Raw genomic sequence first — 17,737 nt, forward strand, 5'->3', positions numbered from 1 at the left:
CCTCTGTCCAGGGAATTCTCCAGGCAAAAATACTGGAGTGAGCTGCCATTCCCTTCTCCAGGGGATCTCCAGACCCAGGGACTGAACACAGGTCTCCTGCACTGCAGACAGATGCTTCACCGTCTGATCCACCAGAGAAGCCCAACAATGTCATAAGCTTATTGAATGAATTAGCTTTTTCCAAGACTAACACAGTGCCTTGCAGGGCTTACATGTATTCTTCCTTTCTTAAAGTATTTACTTCACCCTAAATAAGTGCTGCAGTCCATGGGGCTGCAAAGAGTCAGACATGACTGAGCGACTGAACAACAGCAACAAGTGTTAATGCTGAGAGTCTCAGGCCTCGTAAAAGAATAATATTGTAAAATAATTAGCCTCCAATTAAAACAAATAAATTAATTTAATAAACGAATAATGAAGCATATATTTGGACTCAGAAGATAGCTAGAAATTCCTAAAATCATAGGGTTAGTCTTCCTACCCGACTTTCTCCTCATCTTCTCACTACCTGCCTTTACCCTGTTTTCCTTCTCCCCCAAAGCCATCCAGTGGCCAGGCACTGCATTCACTGCCCTCCCTTCCTCACACTCTCTCAGGCTTCATTAGCCTGAGGAAAGGCACCTTTATTTAAGCAATAGATCTCTTACTATTAATACAAATTTAAGAAAACAGGGAGCAGGAAAGCTTGAGAACTCTGTAGGACATAAATCAAGGTGAAAGGAAGTGTGGAGATAGGGGTGTTAAATATGGAAGTTGAGGCAAACAGACTCTAGTCTAGAAGAATCTGCCTTTCCTTACTTTTCTGCCCTCACAAGGCCATAAACCGCTTCAAAACCAAGAAGGGGAAAACGGCAGCTCTAGTAGCAAAGGAGATAAAGACACAGTTCTAGCTTTTTTTAATTGAATCATTTTATTTTTTAATGCAACAATTGTTCTTGTTAAGTATAAATTCTCACTAGACTTATTTATTAGCCAATTTCTAAATGTGGCCATAAAAATACAAGGTACCAAATAGGAAAAAAAAAAAAAAGGACTAAAAAGCCTTCTATACTTGGTGGAGAGAATGGACTTTATTATGAAGGACAGAAAGGAAGTAAGTTTGACCAAAATGACCTTCCTAGTGTGGAATCAGTAGAAAATGAGTGAGGATTTTTACATAATGAGCACCCTGAAAGCCATCATTTCACAGCACTTAGCTCATTTGTGCAGGAACCTACTATTCTTTTCTTTTTAGTAAACAAAAAAACAAACAAAAACGTGGAAAGCTCTCAGTGCGGTTAGCATCAGGACTCTGTTCTGCGTCTGTCTCTGTGACAGCTGGTAGAATTAAGCACATCTCTGTTGTTATTTTCTTTAAAACAATATGACAGTTAAAGGAAAGCTAACTAATTCAGTTCTGTCTTTATAACAGGATGGCTAATCCTTAGAAACCATCACCAGAATATAATGTCTCAGCTTTCGAATAGCCATTGGTATATTGCAAACCTGTTCCTGACCACTTCACTATGTTTCATAGCCAGAATCTCATCTCAGTAGCCTGATATGGCTGGTAATATTTATGCTAACCTACAGTCTCTAGAATTAAAATACTTTAGCAAGACAGTTCACAATTACTTATCATGTTTTTGATGCAAAAGGATTATGTTAACCACTCAGTTCAGTTCAGTTCAGTCACTCAGTCGTGTCCGACTCTTTGTGACCCCATGAATCGCAGCACGCCAGGCCTCCCTGTCCATCACCAACTCCCGGAGTTCACCCAGACTCACGTCCATCGAGTCAGTGATGCCATCCAGCCATCTCATCCTCTGCCGTCCCCTTTTCCTCCTGCCCCCAATCCCTCCCAGCATCAGAGTCTTTTCCAATGAGTCAACTCTTCGCATGAGGTGGCCAAAGTACTGGAGTTTCAGCTTTAGCATCATTCCTTCCAAAGAAATCCCAGGGCTGATCTCCTTCAGAATGGACTGGTCGCATCTCCTTGCAGTCCAAGGGACTCTCGAGAGTCTTCTCCAACACCACAGTTCAAAAGCATCAATTCTTTGGCGCTCAGCCTTCTTCACAGTCCAACTCTCACATCTATACATGACCACAGGAAAAACCATAGCCTTGACTAGATGAACCTTTGTTGGCAAAGTAATGTCTCTGCTTTTGAATATGCTATCTAGGTTGGTCATAACTTTCCTTCCAAGGAGTAAGCGTCTTTTAATTTCATGGCTGCAATCACTATCTGCAGTGATTTTGGAGCCCCCAAAAATAAAGTCTGACACTGTTTCCACTGTTTCCCCATCTATTTCCCATGAAGTGGTGGGACCGGATGCCATGATCTTCATTTTCTCAATGTTGAGCTTTAAGCCAACTTTTTCACTCTCCTCTTTCACTTTCATCAAGAGGCTTTTTAGTTCCTCTTCACTTTCTGCCATAAGGGTGGGTCATCTGCATATCTGAGGTTATTGATATTTCTCCCGGCAATCTTGATTCCAGCTTGTGCTTCTTCCAGCCCAGTGTTTCTCATGATGTACTCTGCATATAAGTTAAATAAGCAGGGTGACAATATACAGCCTTGACATAGTCCTTTTCCTATTTGGAACCAGCCTATTGTTCCATGTCCAGTTCTAACTGTTGCTTCCTGACCTGCATACAAATTTCTCAAGAGGCAGATCAGATGGTCTGGTATTCCCATCTCTTTCAGAATTGTCCACAGTTTGTTGTGATCCACACAGTCAAAGGCTTTGGCATAGTCAATAAAGCAAAAATAGATGTTTTTCTGGAACTCTCTTGCTTTTTTTATGATCCAGCAGATGTTGGCAATTTGATCTCTGGTTCCTCTGCCTTTTCTAAAACCAGCTTGAACATCAGGAAGTTCACAGTTCACATATTGCTGAAGCCTGGCTTGGAGAATTTTGAGCATCACTTTACTAGTGTGTGAGATGAGTGCAATTGCGCGGTAGTTTGAGCATTCTTTGGCATTGCCTTTCTTTGGGATTGGAATGAAAACTGACCTTTTCCAGTCCTGTGGCCACTGCTGAGTTTTCCAAATTTGCTGGCATATTGAGTGTAGCACTTTCACAGCATCATCTTTCAGGATTTGAAAGAGCTTAACTGGAATTCCATCACCTCCACTATTGGGTCAGCCAAAAAGTTCACATGGGTTTTTTGTAACATATTACAGAAAAACCCAAATGAATGTTTTAGCCAACCTAACATAAAATTCCAGCAAGCCTAATTTTCAGACATAAAAAGGAATGTTTTAATATAGAAGATATTTATAACTCCCTGCTATGGACTTGTGTTTCCCTGACCCTCAGTGTAACTGTATGTGAAGGGTGAGCATACAGGGAAGTAATAAAGGTTAAATAAGGTCATAAGGGTGAAATCCTAAGCTTACAGAATTATAGGATCCTTTAGAGGAGAAACAAGAGAGCACTCTCTTTCTAACATGTGAGGGCATGTGAGGACAGCAAGAAGGTAGCTGTCTACAAGACATAAAATAAGCTTTCACCAGAAGCTGAGTCAGGTGCTACTTTGCTCTTTGACTTCCCAGCCTACTGAATTTTGAGAGATAAATGTCTATTGTTTAGTTCTCCAGTCTGTGCTATTTGATTACAGCAGCCTGAGCTTCCTAAGACATTCTCATTAGTCGCCATGCCTACCAGTCTACCTTGGGACACAGCGCCCACCTTCTGCCACACATTTTATCCTCTTTCCTTAATTTATTCCTATTCTTAGCACACATTTTCATTTAACTTAAATAAAGGTATGTAAAATTTATTCCATTTATTTTGTCTTCCCCAGTAAGGATGTAAGCTCCATAAAGGCAGGGATTTTTTAAATTTTTTTTCTGCTTAATTCACTGCCATATCTCCAACACCTGGAAGAGAGCCTTATGTTCTTGTTCTTTGAACAATAACCTTTAAAATGCTGGAGAATATTGAACTCAGCCTAGAAACTCAGAAAAGACAAACAACAGTATATAAACAAAGAGCCAAACAAATTAACAAATTAAATTACATATTAATTAAAATTAGAACAAGAAAGGATTTAAACTTGGTGTTTAAAGGACTGCATAAAAGTAGTGTTGCAGCAAAAAGTAGTTTTATTAAACTTCTGTAAATTGACATACAACACTTCACAATTTTAGGCTGAAATTTTGTAGGAATAAATTACAAAGAATATTGAATCCAGTAATTTTCAACACATAATACTCTGTAGGTCAGTCTAAGCAAGGAAAAATGTACTATTTGCTCTTCAGTAAGTACTTTGAAATAATAGTCAGAAATCCATTTAACACAGTAATCATATTTCAGTTTATTTTCCATGTAAATTGGTTGTTATATGCTGAGTCAGTGCAAAGGATTATTTAAAAAGTAATTAAATATATTGAAAAACATAAAAATATAAGTGTGACATATTAGATAATATGATTTGTAACTAGAAATCTCTAGATTGTGCAAGCCTTACTAAACTCCCTATTGAAAAACTGGCAACAAAATCAATACCAGAAGGACTGTCTATGTTGAATTAGATGATCATCCCTATTGCAGAATGCAGAACAAGTACCTCCAGTCATATGCCTATTCAAAAACATATTTGGGTAAACACTAAATGTCAAACATCATCCATACAGGGTATCAACACATTTACATTTTCATTAAAAAAGAGAGATCTCTTTTCTCATTACATTACGCATTTACACAATAGAGATCTGTCAAATAAATTACTGCAAAGTAATTCAAGTTAGACTTTTAACACTGGAATCATACAATTGGGGGCAAATAATCTTTAAAATGAAAGACAAATGGTAAATTAAGGACATTTAATCTGTATAAATGTAATATTAACAGTCTTTTCCTGGTTATTTGCTTTATGGTTAATTTGTATATTGTATGTCACTCCGTTAAATCCTTAACACTCTTATAGGTCAGTTTTAATTTTTCCCTATTTTATTTTACCATAATAAGTAATATGTAAGTAACTTACCACATACAAAAATAAGTAATCTCATAAAAATAGTTCAACATGATTAGGAACATTCTAGCATCAGGACCTTATTGTAGTTTTTCTATTGTCAATATCTGTTTTGAAATAAACATTTATATTTTAGGATCTTGTGTGTGTGAAACTCATACTGAGTCACTGGGCTCTCAAAACTTAATTCCAGGGAGCTCCTCCAGGTCTATAGTCACTGTGACCTTAGCATGCAGGATAAACCTTAGAGCAAAGGGTTTATGGTACCTTTGTTTTGAGCTTCTTTTACTTTGAAAACAATAATATTTGATGAAAGTTATGACTTTTAAGCTTTATCCATTAAATATCTACTATAAACCCTGAAATGCATTCAAATACATCTTCTCAAGGAATTGTGTGCTAGCTTCAATAAAAAAATAGAAGAAACTATCTGTCGATTAACTGTAATGATTTTAATTCCATCTAAAGTCCATAATCTCTAACAAATTAGAAAATGTCTATAGTGCATAAATTTAATAATAGGCCAAAGTTGCATAGAAATACATCCATTTATGTGCCCCTGACGAATGGATTAGAGACAGTGAGTGTTGCCACCATCCACAACTGGAATAATTTAATCAGACAAAGCAGAGTGAAATTCCTCTTTTTAAGGAAAGTTTACTTTCAGCTATTACTTCCACCTTTTCTTGGAACAGTATTTGATGGGAAGGAAAATTGGCTTCACTCATTTCATTCCAAATTAGTGATGAAGGGCTTCCTGTGGGACAAAAACTATCTTTGTATTTCATGTCAATCAAAATTAACATAGCTAAATAAGTTATGAAAATTTGAAATGTTTATTATTCCTCTTTTACACTGTCGCTTAGGATTTAATGGTAAAAACAAGGGCCATATGAATGTTTGTTATACATTTGCTAGGGACCATTAAATCACTTGGCAAATATTAGCATTTTCTCTTACAGATGTCCAGAAAAACACCTAAGTGACCTAAAATTAAAGCCTTTTAATTTTGTTTGCAAACTCTTTCTCAAATTCACTTCAAAGTACTTGGCTTTTTGTTAACTGGTAATTTCTAGAACAGCTAAAATGCCTTAAGATTAATGCATGTGTCTATACCTATTTTTGAAAGTGATATTTCTTCATAGGTAAATCAAATTGGTAGATAAACATATAAAACTATATGTGATTTAAAATATATGTAGAAACATATATACAAGTCAGCCTAGCCTGTGGTTTTACTTGTCAATTACTCTGTTGGTTTAGTGGGTTTACAGATAAGCATTTATCTAAGCTCTTCTCTAACAAAAGAAAAAAATCAAGCATTCTATGGAGATCTATCTATCTTAGACAGATAAATGTATTATAGTATATTGACTATCTCTGAAATAGGAAAGTCTCAAACTACTATAGCTAATCCTATATTGGAATAGCACAAAGTTATTCTGCTGCTGATACTTTCTCATCTATAAATCATATTTGTGAAAAAACATAAAATGTGCAACTTCCATATTTTCTAGTTCCAACAAAACTTAAGCTGAAAATAGACTTTTATGGGTGGGGATGTGCAAACTAGGCCTAAGGTCTGAAGATCCTAAATATTTTTAACAGTCACAACAAAACCAAAGTCAAGAACCTGATTTCACTGGGATAAAAGTGACGTGAAAACATTCCTGAAGACTTCCATGCAGGGAAAGATATGAAGAAGAATGGTTTCCAATTTGTCATTTGTTTTTGCTTGACTTACTTTCTGTGAATTTTGTATCATACTACATGAATATTTCACGGCTTATTGATATTTAATGGCTTTTTTGGTAGGGGAAAATGCCACACTTGATAAGTTGTTTCTTTGTATTAGTTACATATGATCCTGCATTTTTACAGATGACTTGCAAATGTTCTAAATCTCCTATAATAGGACAAAGTACTTCTCACTTTTACAAATCAACTTACAACAGAACTAAATTAACACAAAATATTGTGGTATTAAAAAAAAGGAAATAATTTCACGTTTATCTTTCAGTACACTAAAACTAAATGCATACTGATTTTCATAAGGTAACTATACAGCAACCTACAAAGTGAATTTACTTACTGACAAAGATTAGATAAAATTGTCGGCAAACCTTGAGCAGTTATGCAGTTACAAAGTCACACACTCGTCATAAGGGTCATTTGTAGGTTCTACACAACAAAAAAGTTTGTGCAAAACACTTGAGTATGGCCTTTTCAGGGAAGTTGTTAAAAGAACGGTACTGCAGCAAAAGAGTCTCAGATTTCACTGTGGTCACTGAGTATGCTCAAATTCTGAAACAGAAGAGAAAGAAATTAGCACTTGCTACTTGTTGTTTTCTTGTTTAGTTTCTAAGTGCCTGTCCAACTCTTTTGTGACCCCATGGATGACCCCATGGACTGCAGCCAGCCAGGCTCCACTGTCTATAGAATTTTCCAGGCAAGAATACTGGGTTTATTGTGTGTGTGTGTGCGTGCGCTCAGTCACTCAGTCACGTCTGACTCTCGGCGACCGCACAGAGTGTAACCTGCCAGGCTCCTCTGTCCATGGAATTCTCTAATCAAGAATATTGGAGTGGGTTGCCATTTCCTCCTCCACGGGCTCTTCCTGACCCATGGATCAAATCTGCGTCTCCTGTGGCTCTTGCATTGGCAGGCGGATTCCTTACCACTGAGCCACCTGGGAAGCCCCACTTGCTACTTAACTTTAAGTTGATAACCGTAGGTAAAAGAACATTAGAAACTGAAGCCAGCTGTCTCGTCAAGCTAAGAAAATGGAAATTCTCTGAGGCATCACAGTATAGAAGTTTATAGCCCTAAGTGCCAGGTCAGACTGCTGACTTTGAAACTGGCTCTACCATTTACAAATGGTAAACTTCCCTGAACCTCAGTTTCCTCATTTCTAACAATAGGTTAAATAATAGTATCTACTTCATAAGCTTGTGGTGAGTTTAGTGAAGAAATATAGGTAAAACTCTTAGCATAGTCTTGGAACATAATGAGCACTCAATGAATGTTCATAATATGTAATATTTAGTAGTAGTAGCAGTAGAAATAATAATAATAGCATTATTATTTTTAAATTTTTATTACTTTGTAAATGCATACTGTTCTGGTTGCATGTAATGAGGATGACCCAGGGAGACAATAAATGCTGTTCCAGGAATAAGGAAAGGCAAAAGTTATGACCAACCTAGATAGCATATTCAAAAGCAGAGACATTACTTTGCCAACAAAGGCCCATCTAGTCAAGGCTATGGTTTTTCCAGTGGTCATGAATGGATGTGAGAGTTGGACTGTGAAGAAAGCTGAGCACCAAAGAATTGATGCTTTTGAACTGTGGTGTTGGAGAAGACTCTTGAGAGTCCCTAGGACTGCAAGGAGATCCAGCCAGTCCTTTCTAAAGGAGATCAGTCTTGGGTGTTCTTTGGAAGGAATGATGCTAAAGCTGAAACTCCAGTACTTTGGTCACCTCATGCGAAGAGTTGACTCATTGGAAAAGACTCTGATGCTGGGAGGGATTTGGGGCAGGAGGAGAAGGGGACAACAGAGGATGAGATGGCTGGATGGCATCACCGACTCAATGGACGTGAGTTTGAGTGAACTCCAGGAGTTGATGATGGACAGGGAGGCGTGGCGTGCTATAACTCATGGGGTTGCAAAGAGTCAGACACGACTGAGCGACTGAACTGAACTGAACTGAAAACAATTCAAGATTTTAAAAAAATGTGGGAAGTAAAATTTCTAGGGATAGTTCTAAAATTAACCATCAGATCAGATCAGATCAGATGTCTTTTCCAATGAGTCAACTCTTCACATTAGGTGGCCAAAGTACTGGAGTTTATGGACCTAACAGAAGCAGAAGATATTAAGAGATGGCAAGAATACACAGGAGAACTGTACAAAAAAGATCTTCATGACCCAGATAATCACAATGGTGTGATCACTGACCTAGAGCCAGACATCCTGGAATGTGAAGTCAAGTGGGCCTTAGAAAGCATCACTACAAACAAAGCTAGTGGAGGTGATGGAATTCCAGTTGAACTATTCCAAATCCTGAAAGATGATGCTGTGAAAGTGCTACACTCAATATGCCAGCAAATTTGGAAAACTCAGCAGTGGCCACAGGACTGGAAAAGGTCAGTTTTCATTCCAATTCCAAAGAAAGGCAATGCCAAAGAATGCTCAAACTACCACACAATTGCACTCATCTCACACGCTAGTCAAGTAATGCTCAAAATTCTCCAAGCCAGGCTTCAGCAATATGTGAACCGTGAACTTCCTGATGTTCAAGCTGGTTTTAGAAAAGGTAGAGGAACCAGAGATCAAATTGCCAACATCCGCTGGATCATAGAAAAAGCAAGAGAGTTCCAGAAAAACATCTATTTTTGCTTTATTGACTATGCCAAAGCCTTTGGCTGTGTGGAAAATTAACCATACAGCCCAGTATTAGAAGATAACTTTGACACTTCAGACCACGTGAGTGCTGGCTTCTGCAAATACTGTTTCCTAAAATGGCAATATATATGAGCTTAGAGTAAAGGGTATCAGAGCAGTTAAGAGCTATTTGGTTACATTTTGGGTTTTTTTATTTGACAGAGGTAGATTCCAACTTCCAGGATAGTGGATCCTGGAAGATGCATTTATTTTATAATCAAGCAGTTTGCACTTAATAGGTGATCACCAGATCCTTTAAACAGTGATATTGCTGGAAACTCCAAATTTTTAAACAGTGTTCATACGTTGTCCAAAAAGGGAATGAAAAAATTTCTTTGCTTGGAGCAGAGGACTCTGAGGAGGGGACACATTTTAATAGGTTTTCAGATGCAAATGGAATAATAGTCTAATATAAAAAGCACAAAACCCTTGATTCTGCATTCCAATTTTCTTATGATTCTGGCACACCAACTTGTTCAACTCACCTTATTTAAATGTATGTTACTTATCGCAGCAGATACTGATTCAAAAAAAATTGGCTTCTCTGAATCTAGGTTTCCACAGTATTTCATTGCTTTTATCAAGGAAGCTATAAGAAAGCACAAGTGATATAAGGATTCATGGAGCAGCAGAAGCATCAGGTCCAGTGTTAGTCAAGGATACTCCCTTACCTGTGCAATGGACCAAAGACACATCCACACTCTTGTTCTTACAGTCCATGTAAACCTGGAAGAATTAAAATAATACACCCATAGTTAATTCAGGATAGCTGACAGGAAGAAATAAGAAGCTCAGAAAGGAGAATTTTGGGAGGAGGGTTCAGGATTGGGAACACATGTACACCTGTGGCGGATTCATGTTGATGTATGGCAAAACCAATATAATATTGTAAAGTAATTAGCCTCTAACTAAAATGCTGCTGCTGCTAAGTTGCTTCATTTGTGTCCGACTCTGTGTGACCCCATAGACGGCAGCCCACCAGGCTCCCCGGTCCCTGGGATTCTCCAGGCAAGAACACTGGAGTGGGTTGCCATGTCCTTCTCCAATGCATGAAAGTGGAAAGTGAAAGTGAAAGTAGGAAGTAGAGTCGTGTCCGACTCTCAGCGACCCCTTGGACTGCAGCCTACCAGGCTCCTCCGTCCATGGGATTTTCCAGGCAAGAGTACTGGAGTGGGGTGCCATTGCTTAATTAAAATAAATAAATTTAAATTTTTAAAAACTGATGCTGTACCACCAGGGGGTGGCACTGTGTCTTCGGGAAGGAAGACGGATGCCAGCAAACATTTGCCGTTTATGTAACTCAGTTTTGCTGCTTGTGTTCTCCAGTTTATTTAACAAAAATAAACACCCCACCTTTCCCTCCCTGTAAGAATAATATAAAATTGTTTTCAACTGTCTTATTGGAAGTCAAGGACCCATTTGTGAAAATGATGAAATCTGCTTACTTTAATGTTTTGTTATTTATATATATTCATGGTGTCTCTAAACTCCATCCATGGATGGTAAGTTGAAAACCTCACTGCAATCAAAGTCAAATTTGATGCCCACCTTCCATTTTTATGGTCCATCAAGATGAGAGATCCTAACTAATTTTCTTGGCATACTGCAGGGTCCTGCCTTCTTTAAGTCCTAGAGATTCTCAAGTAGTAGCAACTTGAGCAAACAAATACTTAAAATCCAGATCCTAGAACTAGTTATCCAGCTAAGATGTGGACCCAGAATTTGTCTATCTTTAAAGTCTATGTTCTTAACACATATCATAATTTACTGTAATCATAATGAAATAAACAGTGATAAGGAAACTAAAAGTAGCAAACTAGTAAAAACAGCTGGTTGTGTGTATACAGAAGCACAAATGTCATTTTCTTCAAATTTATGCATCAGTTGATTTATTCCTTCATTCTATTGTGTGGCATTTTTAAATAAGACAAATTAAACATTTTTTTTCTTAGCATTGCCAGTACTTAGATTATTTGAATTCCTCTGAACTTTCAACCTTAGATCTTAAACTCAGTGGGAATAGTTAACCACTGCCTCATAGTTACTAACTCTAAGTCTCGATTTGCAGTATCTAGAGAGGTAGCTAATAAATACTGGGGTATATTCAAAAACAAAGTTTAAATACAATTGGATAACAAATATACATAGTGGCTTTTCCCAGTAAAAGTACAATGCTGGTCTAGTGTTTCTCAAAACACGAACCTTGGACAATAAACAACCTATGTTGTTTATCATCCATAAACAACCTACACTGTTTAAACTGAAGATTACTGGGCCAGGACTAGGATTCGGAAGTCCGTATTTTTTTTCCTTCCATTTTTATTGAGTTATAACTGGCATACAGCACTGTATAAGTTTAAGGTGTACAGCATAAGGATTTGACTTGCATACAATCTGAAATGATGACCATGAGAAGTTTAGTGAACATTGATCATCTCATATAGATACAAAATTAAAGAAATAGACAAAAAGATATTTTTCTTTGTCATGAGAACTCTCAGAATTTATTCTCTCAACAACTTTCATATGCAGCATAAAACCATGTTAATTATATTTATACCTACATCCCAAGTACTTATTTATCTTATAACAGAAGCTTGTACTTCTAACTGCATTCATCCAGTTCCTTCCTCTCCTCAGCCCTTGCCTGTGATTACCACAAATCTGATCTCTTTTTCTATGAGTTTTTGTTTCTTTGTTGTTGGAGTATAACTGGCTTACAATACTATGTTAGTTCCTGTTACACAACATAGTGTTTCAATATTTCTAAACATTTCAACCCCATGCTGGATCGCAGCCTTGCTGTGGTGAAGGGGCTTGTGTAGCTCAATGAAGCTGTGAGCCATGCTGTGCAGGGCGACGCAAGATGAATGGGTCATAGTGAAGAGTTCTAACAAAATGCCTCCCTGGAGGAGGAAATGGCATCCCACTCCAGTATTCTCGCCACAAGAACTCCATGAACAGTATGAAAAGGAAAAAAGATATGATGCTGGAAGATGAGCTGCCTGAGTCAGAAGGTATCCAACATGCTACCGGAGAAGAGTGGAGGGAAATTACGAATAGCTCCAGAAAGAAGGAAGCCACTGGGCCAAAGCAGAAATGACACTCAGTTGTGGATGACTTTGGCGGTGAAAGTAAATGCTATAAAGAACGATTTTGCATAGGAACCTGAAATATTAGGTCCATGAATTAAGGTGTGAAATGAAATATTTCCTGCCATATTGGTGGGCAAGAAATGTCACAGCCACCAGCAATTTCCAGTTTCCAAATGTGGATGAGGGCTCCCAAAAGGGAACACTGTGCCTGTGATCCCGCAGATGCCACCACACTCCATGGTGACTGCTGAGGAGCCTGGGGGAATACAGGAAGCAGCCATCCACCATGTCTGCCACCCCGTAGGGTGAACAGGGAATTAAGGATGCAAACAATCAGGGAACAGGATTTGGCTCCAGATAGCAGAAGTATATATGAAAGGAATAAATTCAGTGAGCCCGGAGGCTTGCATCTTCCCAAACACAGAAGAATGCTACATTCCTTTACTTGCTATCTAATTTTCCTTATATCACAATAATCTTTGATGTTCAGACTGCCTGCCCCCTTTGTTTCAAACTAGCATATAGCCTGACTCCCCCTCCCACCTTTCTGGAGCAGTTTTCTCAAGGCTCAGACCTGCTGGCTCCTCGGCCACATTCCCACCAAATAACTCTCTACTTTCAGGTTGCGACTAGTTTTTTAGTGGACAAAGGTAAATTGGATGTGGTCAAGCAGATGGCAAGAGTAAACATCGACATTTTAGGAATCAGTGAACTAAAATGTATGGGAATGGGACAATTTAATTCAAATGACCATTATATCCACTACTGTGGGCAAGAATTCCTTAGGAGTAGCTCTTATAGTAAAGAAGAATCCAGAATTCAGCACCTGAGTGAATCTCAAGAATGACAGAATGATCTCAGTTCATTTCCAAGGCAAACCATGCAACATTACAGTAATCCAAGTCTATATCCCAACCACTGACGCTAAAGAAGCTGAAGTTGGCTGGTTCTATGAAGATCTACAATACCTTCAAGACTAACACACACACACACACACACACACGATATCCTTTTCACCATAGGGGATTGGAATGCAAAAGTAGGAAGACAAGATATACTTGGAATAACAGGCAAGTTTGGCCTTGGAGTACAAAATGAAGTAGGGCAAAGGCTAACAGAGTTTTATTAAGAGAACACTCTGGTCATAGCAAACACCCTTTTCCAAAAACTAAAGAAACGACTCTACATATGGACATCACCAGATGGTCGATACTGAAATAAGATTGATTATGTTCTTTGCAGTCAAAGTTGGAGAAGCTCTGTATAGTAAGCAAAAACAAGACCGGCAGTTGAGGCGACTGTGGCTCAGATCATGAGCTCCTTACTGCAAAATTCAGGCTTAAATTGAAAAAAGTAGGGAAAATCGCTAGGCCATTCAGGAATGACCTAAGTCAAATTCCTTACTGTTATATAGAGGAAGTGACTAATAGATTCAAGGGATAAGATCTGGTAGATGGAATGCCTGAAGAACTATGGATGGAAGCTCGTTACATTGCACAGAAGGCATGACCAAAACAATCCCAAAGAAAAAGAAATACAAGAAGGGCAAAAGCAGAAATGACACTGAGCTGTGGATGTGCCTGGTAGTGAAAACAAAATCCGATGCTATAAAGAACAATACTCCACAGGAAACGGGAATGTTAGGTCCATGAATCAAGGTGAATTGGACATGGTCAAGCAGGAAATGACAAGAATGAACACTGATATCTTAGGAACCAGTGAACTAAAATGGACGGGAATGGGTGAATTTAATTCAGATGACCAATATATCTACTACTGTTGGCAAGATTCCCATAGAAGAAATGAAGTACCCCTCATAATCAACAAAAGAGTTTGAAATGCAGTACTTGGGTGCAATCTCAAAAATGATAGAATGATCTCAGTTTGTTTCCAAAGCAAACCATTCAACATCACAATAATCCAAGTCTGTGCCCAACCACCAATGCTGAAGAAGCTGGAGCTGACTGATTCTACGAAGACCTACAAGATCTTCTAGAACTAACACCAAAAAAAAGATGTCGTTTTCATCATAGGGGATTGAAATGCAAAAGCAGGGTGTCAAGAGATAGCAAGTTTGGCCTTGGAGTACAAGTTGAAGCAGGGAAAGGCTAACAGAATTTTGCCGACAGAACACATTGGTCATAGATAACTCTACACGTGGACATCACCAAATGGTCAATACTAAAATCAGATTGATTACATTCTTTGAAGCTGAAGATGGAGAAACTACAGAGTCAGAAAAAACAAGACTGTGGCTTAGGTCATCAGCTCCTTATAGCAAAATTCAGGCTTAAACTAAAGAAAATGGAGGAAACCTACAGGCCACTCAGGAATGATCTAAACCAAATCCCTTACGACTATACAGTGGAGGTAATGAATACATTCAAGGGATTAGATATGATAGACAGAGTACCTGAAGAAATATGGACAAAGGTCCATAACATTGTACAGGAAGTAATGACCAAACCCATCCCAAAGAAAAAGAATTGCAAGAAAGCAAAGTGGGTGTCTGAGGAGGCTTTACAGATAGCTGAAGAAAAAGAAGTGAAAAGCAAGGGAGAAAGGGAAAGATATAACCAACTGAATGCTATTCCAGAGAATACCAAGGAGAGAGAAGAAGGCTTTTTTCAATGAACAATGGAAAGAGAGAAAAACAATAGAATGGGAAAGACTAGAGGTCCATATAGTCAAAGCTATGGTCTTTCCAGTAGTCATGTACAGATCTACATGGCTTGAAATTCAGCATTTAAAAAACTAAGATCATGACATCTGGTCTAATCACTTCATGGCAAATAGAAGGGGAAAAAGTAGAAGCAATGGCATTTTTTCTTGGATTCCAAAATCCCTATAGATGGTGACTGTAGCCATGAAATTAAAAGATACTTGCTCCTTGGAAGGAAAGTTATGACAAATCTACATGAGGTATTCAAAGCAGAGACATCACTTTGCCAGCAAAGGTCTGGATAGCCAAAAGTATGGTTTTTCCAGAAGTCAAGTAAAGATGTGAGAGTTGGACCATAAAGAAGGCTGAGAACCAAAGAACTGATGCTTTTGAATTGTGATATTTTCAAAGACTATTGAGAGTCCCTTGGACAGCAAGGTGATCAAATCAGTCAATCCTACAGAAATCAACACTGAATATTCACTGGAAGGATTTTTGTTGAAGCTCCAATACTTTAGCCACCTGATGTGAAGAGCTGACTCATTGGAAAAGACTCTGATGAAGGAAAAGATTAAAGGCAAGAGGAAAAGGGTATGACAGAGGATGGGATGGTTTCATAGCATCACCAACTCAATGGATATGAATTTGAACAAACTTTGGGCGATAGAGGAAGGCAGAGGAGTCTGGTCTACTGCAGTCCACACGGTTGCAAAGAGTTGGACATGACTTAGCAACTGGAAAACACAACAAATACTTTTCAAAATGATCACTATAGGTTACCATCAGAAGACTACATCTTAAATAAGCTCCCCATGTGATCCTTATAAAAACTGGTTTAACAGTGCTCTTCCAGACCTTGGCAACACAGTAAGTAAAAGTGTGGAACATAGAAGCCCTCCAGTGATGAGGGACTATCTGTTTCCAGTCTAGATTTAGATGCAAGAAAAGAACCAAAGTTGAACTGTATGTCAAATTATGAGAAGTTTTTGTAGTGAGCAACAAGAATATGAAAGCATATTACATGAGGAAAAGGATGACTTACCAAAAATAGCCACTGGATTTAAGGCCTAGGAAACGTCAACCCAGTTCTTTTGCATAATTTTTTTAAAATATGAAACAAAGTCATTCCCTCATTTTCACAAAATGAATAAACTGAGATCCAGACAGGTTAGACAATTTCCTTAACACCTCCCAGTAAGTGTGCTAGATCTGAGACTATATTCTAACTGTCACATATTTAAGGTCCTTCCCTTCACATAGCCCCAGTCTATCTTCACAGGAAAGCCAGACTAAAGCTGACCTTTGCACTATTTTGAGTTTCAAAGTTTGGACATTTCAAATTTAAAATATGAGTGGAGACATAGTTATGCAACACCATGAGGAAATAATCAAAATCTACAAAAGTTCTTCTAAAGACTGCCCTGGTCTTAATTCTTTAAAAGTCAATGTTCAATTTTGACTTCTGGCCATGCTGAGTAACCAATATAAAGACTATCCTATCCTCCCTAAGTAAGTAGACAACTGGACAAAATATATAAACTGCTTTCCAGCAATGGGGACAGGCAGCAAGGGATTGAGTTCTCTGAGAGAAAGAAAACAAAGAGGCCAGCTCTCAGATCATCTCAGCTTTCTGCTGCAGTTTGTGGGCCACTACATGATAGGGGACCCATGCAAAATGCAGCCACTTCACAGAGCTGAGAAGACAGAATTGGCATTCAGGAAGGATCAAGTGGGTACACTGATGAGCAAGAATAATGGAAAGGAGGGAAATAGGTAGGGAAAGAGCCCCAGAAATTATCAAAGGCTATGATTAAGTTTTTGACAGAATACAAAGTCTCACACAGCAGGAGACTGTTTGAGCCCAGAGTAAGAGAACCACTGGGGAGGAAACAGCCGAGGTGAGGAGAATCAAGTTCCACACAGCAGAAGCTAATGGGCGGCTGAGGGAAGCTGAGGAACAGACATGGGCTAATCCTCAAGATGCTCCTGCATATTTGGGGTATTGGGGGAGAGAATAAGTGGAAATAAGAAAGGGAGTACATTCCTTATTGACTTTGAATTAAAAAAATAAAAAGAAAACAATTATGGAGGTGTCTGTGTGTGCACATCCTTAGTCAGTCGTGTCTGACTCTTTGCGACTTCATGGATGGTAGCCCGCCAGGCTCCTCTGTCCATGGAGATTCTCCAGGAAAGAATACTGGAGTGGGTTGCCATGCCCTCCTCCAGGGGATCTTCCCAACACAGGACTCAAACCAGGGTCTCCCACATTGCAGGCTGATTCTTTACCATCTGAGCCACCAGGGAAGCCCAGAGGTTTCTGAGTTTCCCTCGAATTGGCAAAATTAAGTATTCCATCTGAAAAATGAAGACTTCAGTTTTAAAGAGATAAAACTGTTTTATTTTTTGCAACCAGGATTGTAGGGACCCAATACAGAATGGAGCAAAGCGCCTTACTGCACTGGGCATTATTTCAGAAACCAGGAAGGGTTTCAGGTCTCATCTATGTTATGAGAGACCACATCCTGCCATTTGCCCAGGGAAGGGACTTTTCTCCTTCTTTCCTTATTTTTTT

General features: G+C 38.6%; 1 protein-coding gene across 3 annotated transcripts in view; it reads right to left on the reverse strand.

The window, feature by feature from the left end:
• Positions 1-4,277: 4,277 nt before the first annotated feature.
• Positions 4,278-17,737, reverse strand: part of SLC26A7 (solute carrier family 26 member 7) — a 182,659-nt gene continuing 169,199 nt past the window's right edge. For 2 of the 3 annotated variants that reach the window (XM_025001755.2, XM_005215678.5), the window contains exons 17-19: positions 10,080-10,134; positions 9,894-9,997; positions 4,278-7,266 (exon numbers count right to left, since the gene is read on the reverse strand). In XM_025001755.2, the coding sequence (XP_024857523.1) occupies positions 7,231-7,266; positions 9,894-9,997; positions 10,080-10,134 (195 nt within the window). In that variant the 3' untranslated portion in view covers positions 4,278-7,230. The remainder of the gene's footprint in view (positions 7,267-9,893; positions 9,998-10,079; positions 10,135-17,737) is intronic. The other variant, NM_001193146.1, reaches the window with a different exon arrangement.

This window comes from Bos taurus, chromosome 14, assembly GCF_002263795.3.
Source record: "Bos taurus isolate L1 Dominette 01449 registration number 42190680 breed Hereford chromosome 14, ARS-UCD2.0, whole genome shotgun sequence".
NCBI lineage: Eukaryota > Metazoa > Chordata > Mammalia > Artiodactyla > Bovidae > Bos > Bos taurus.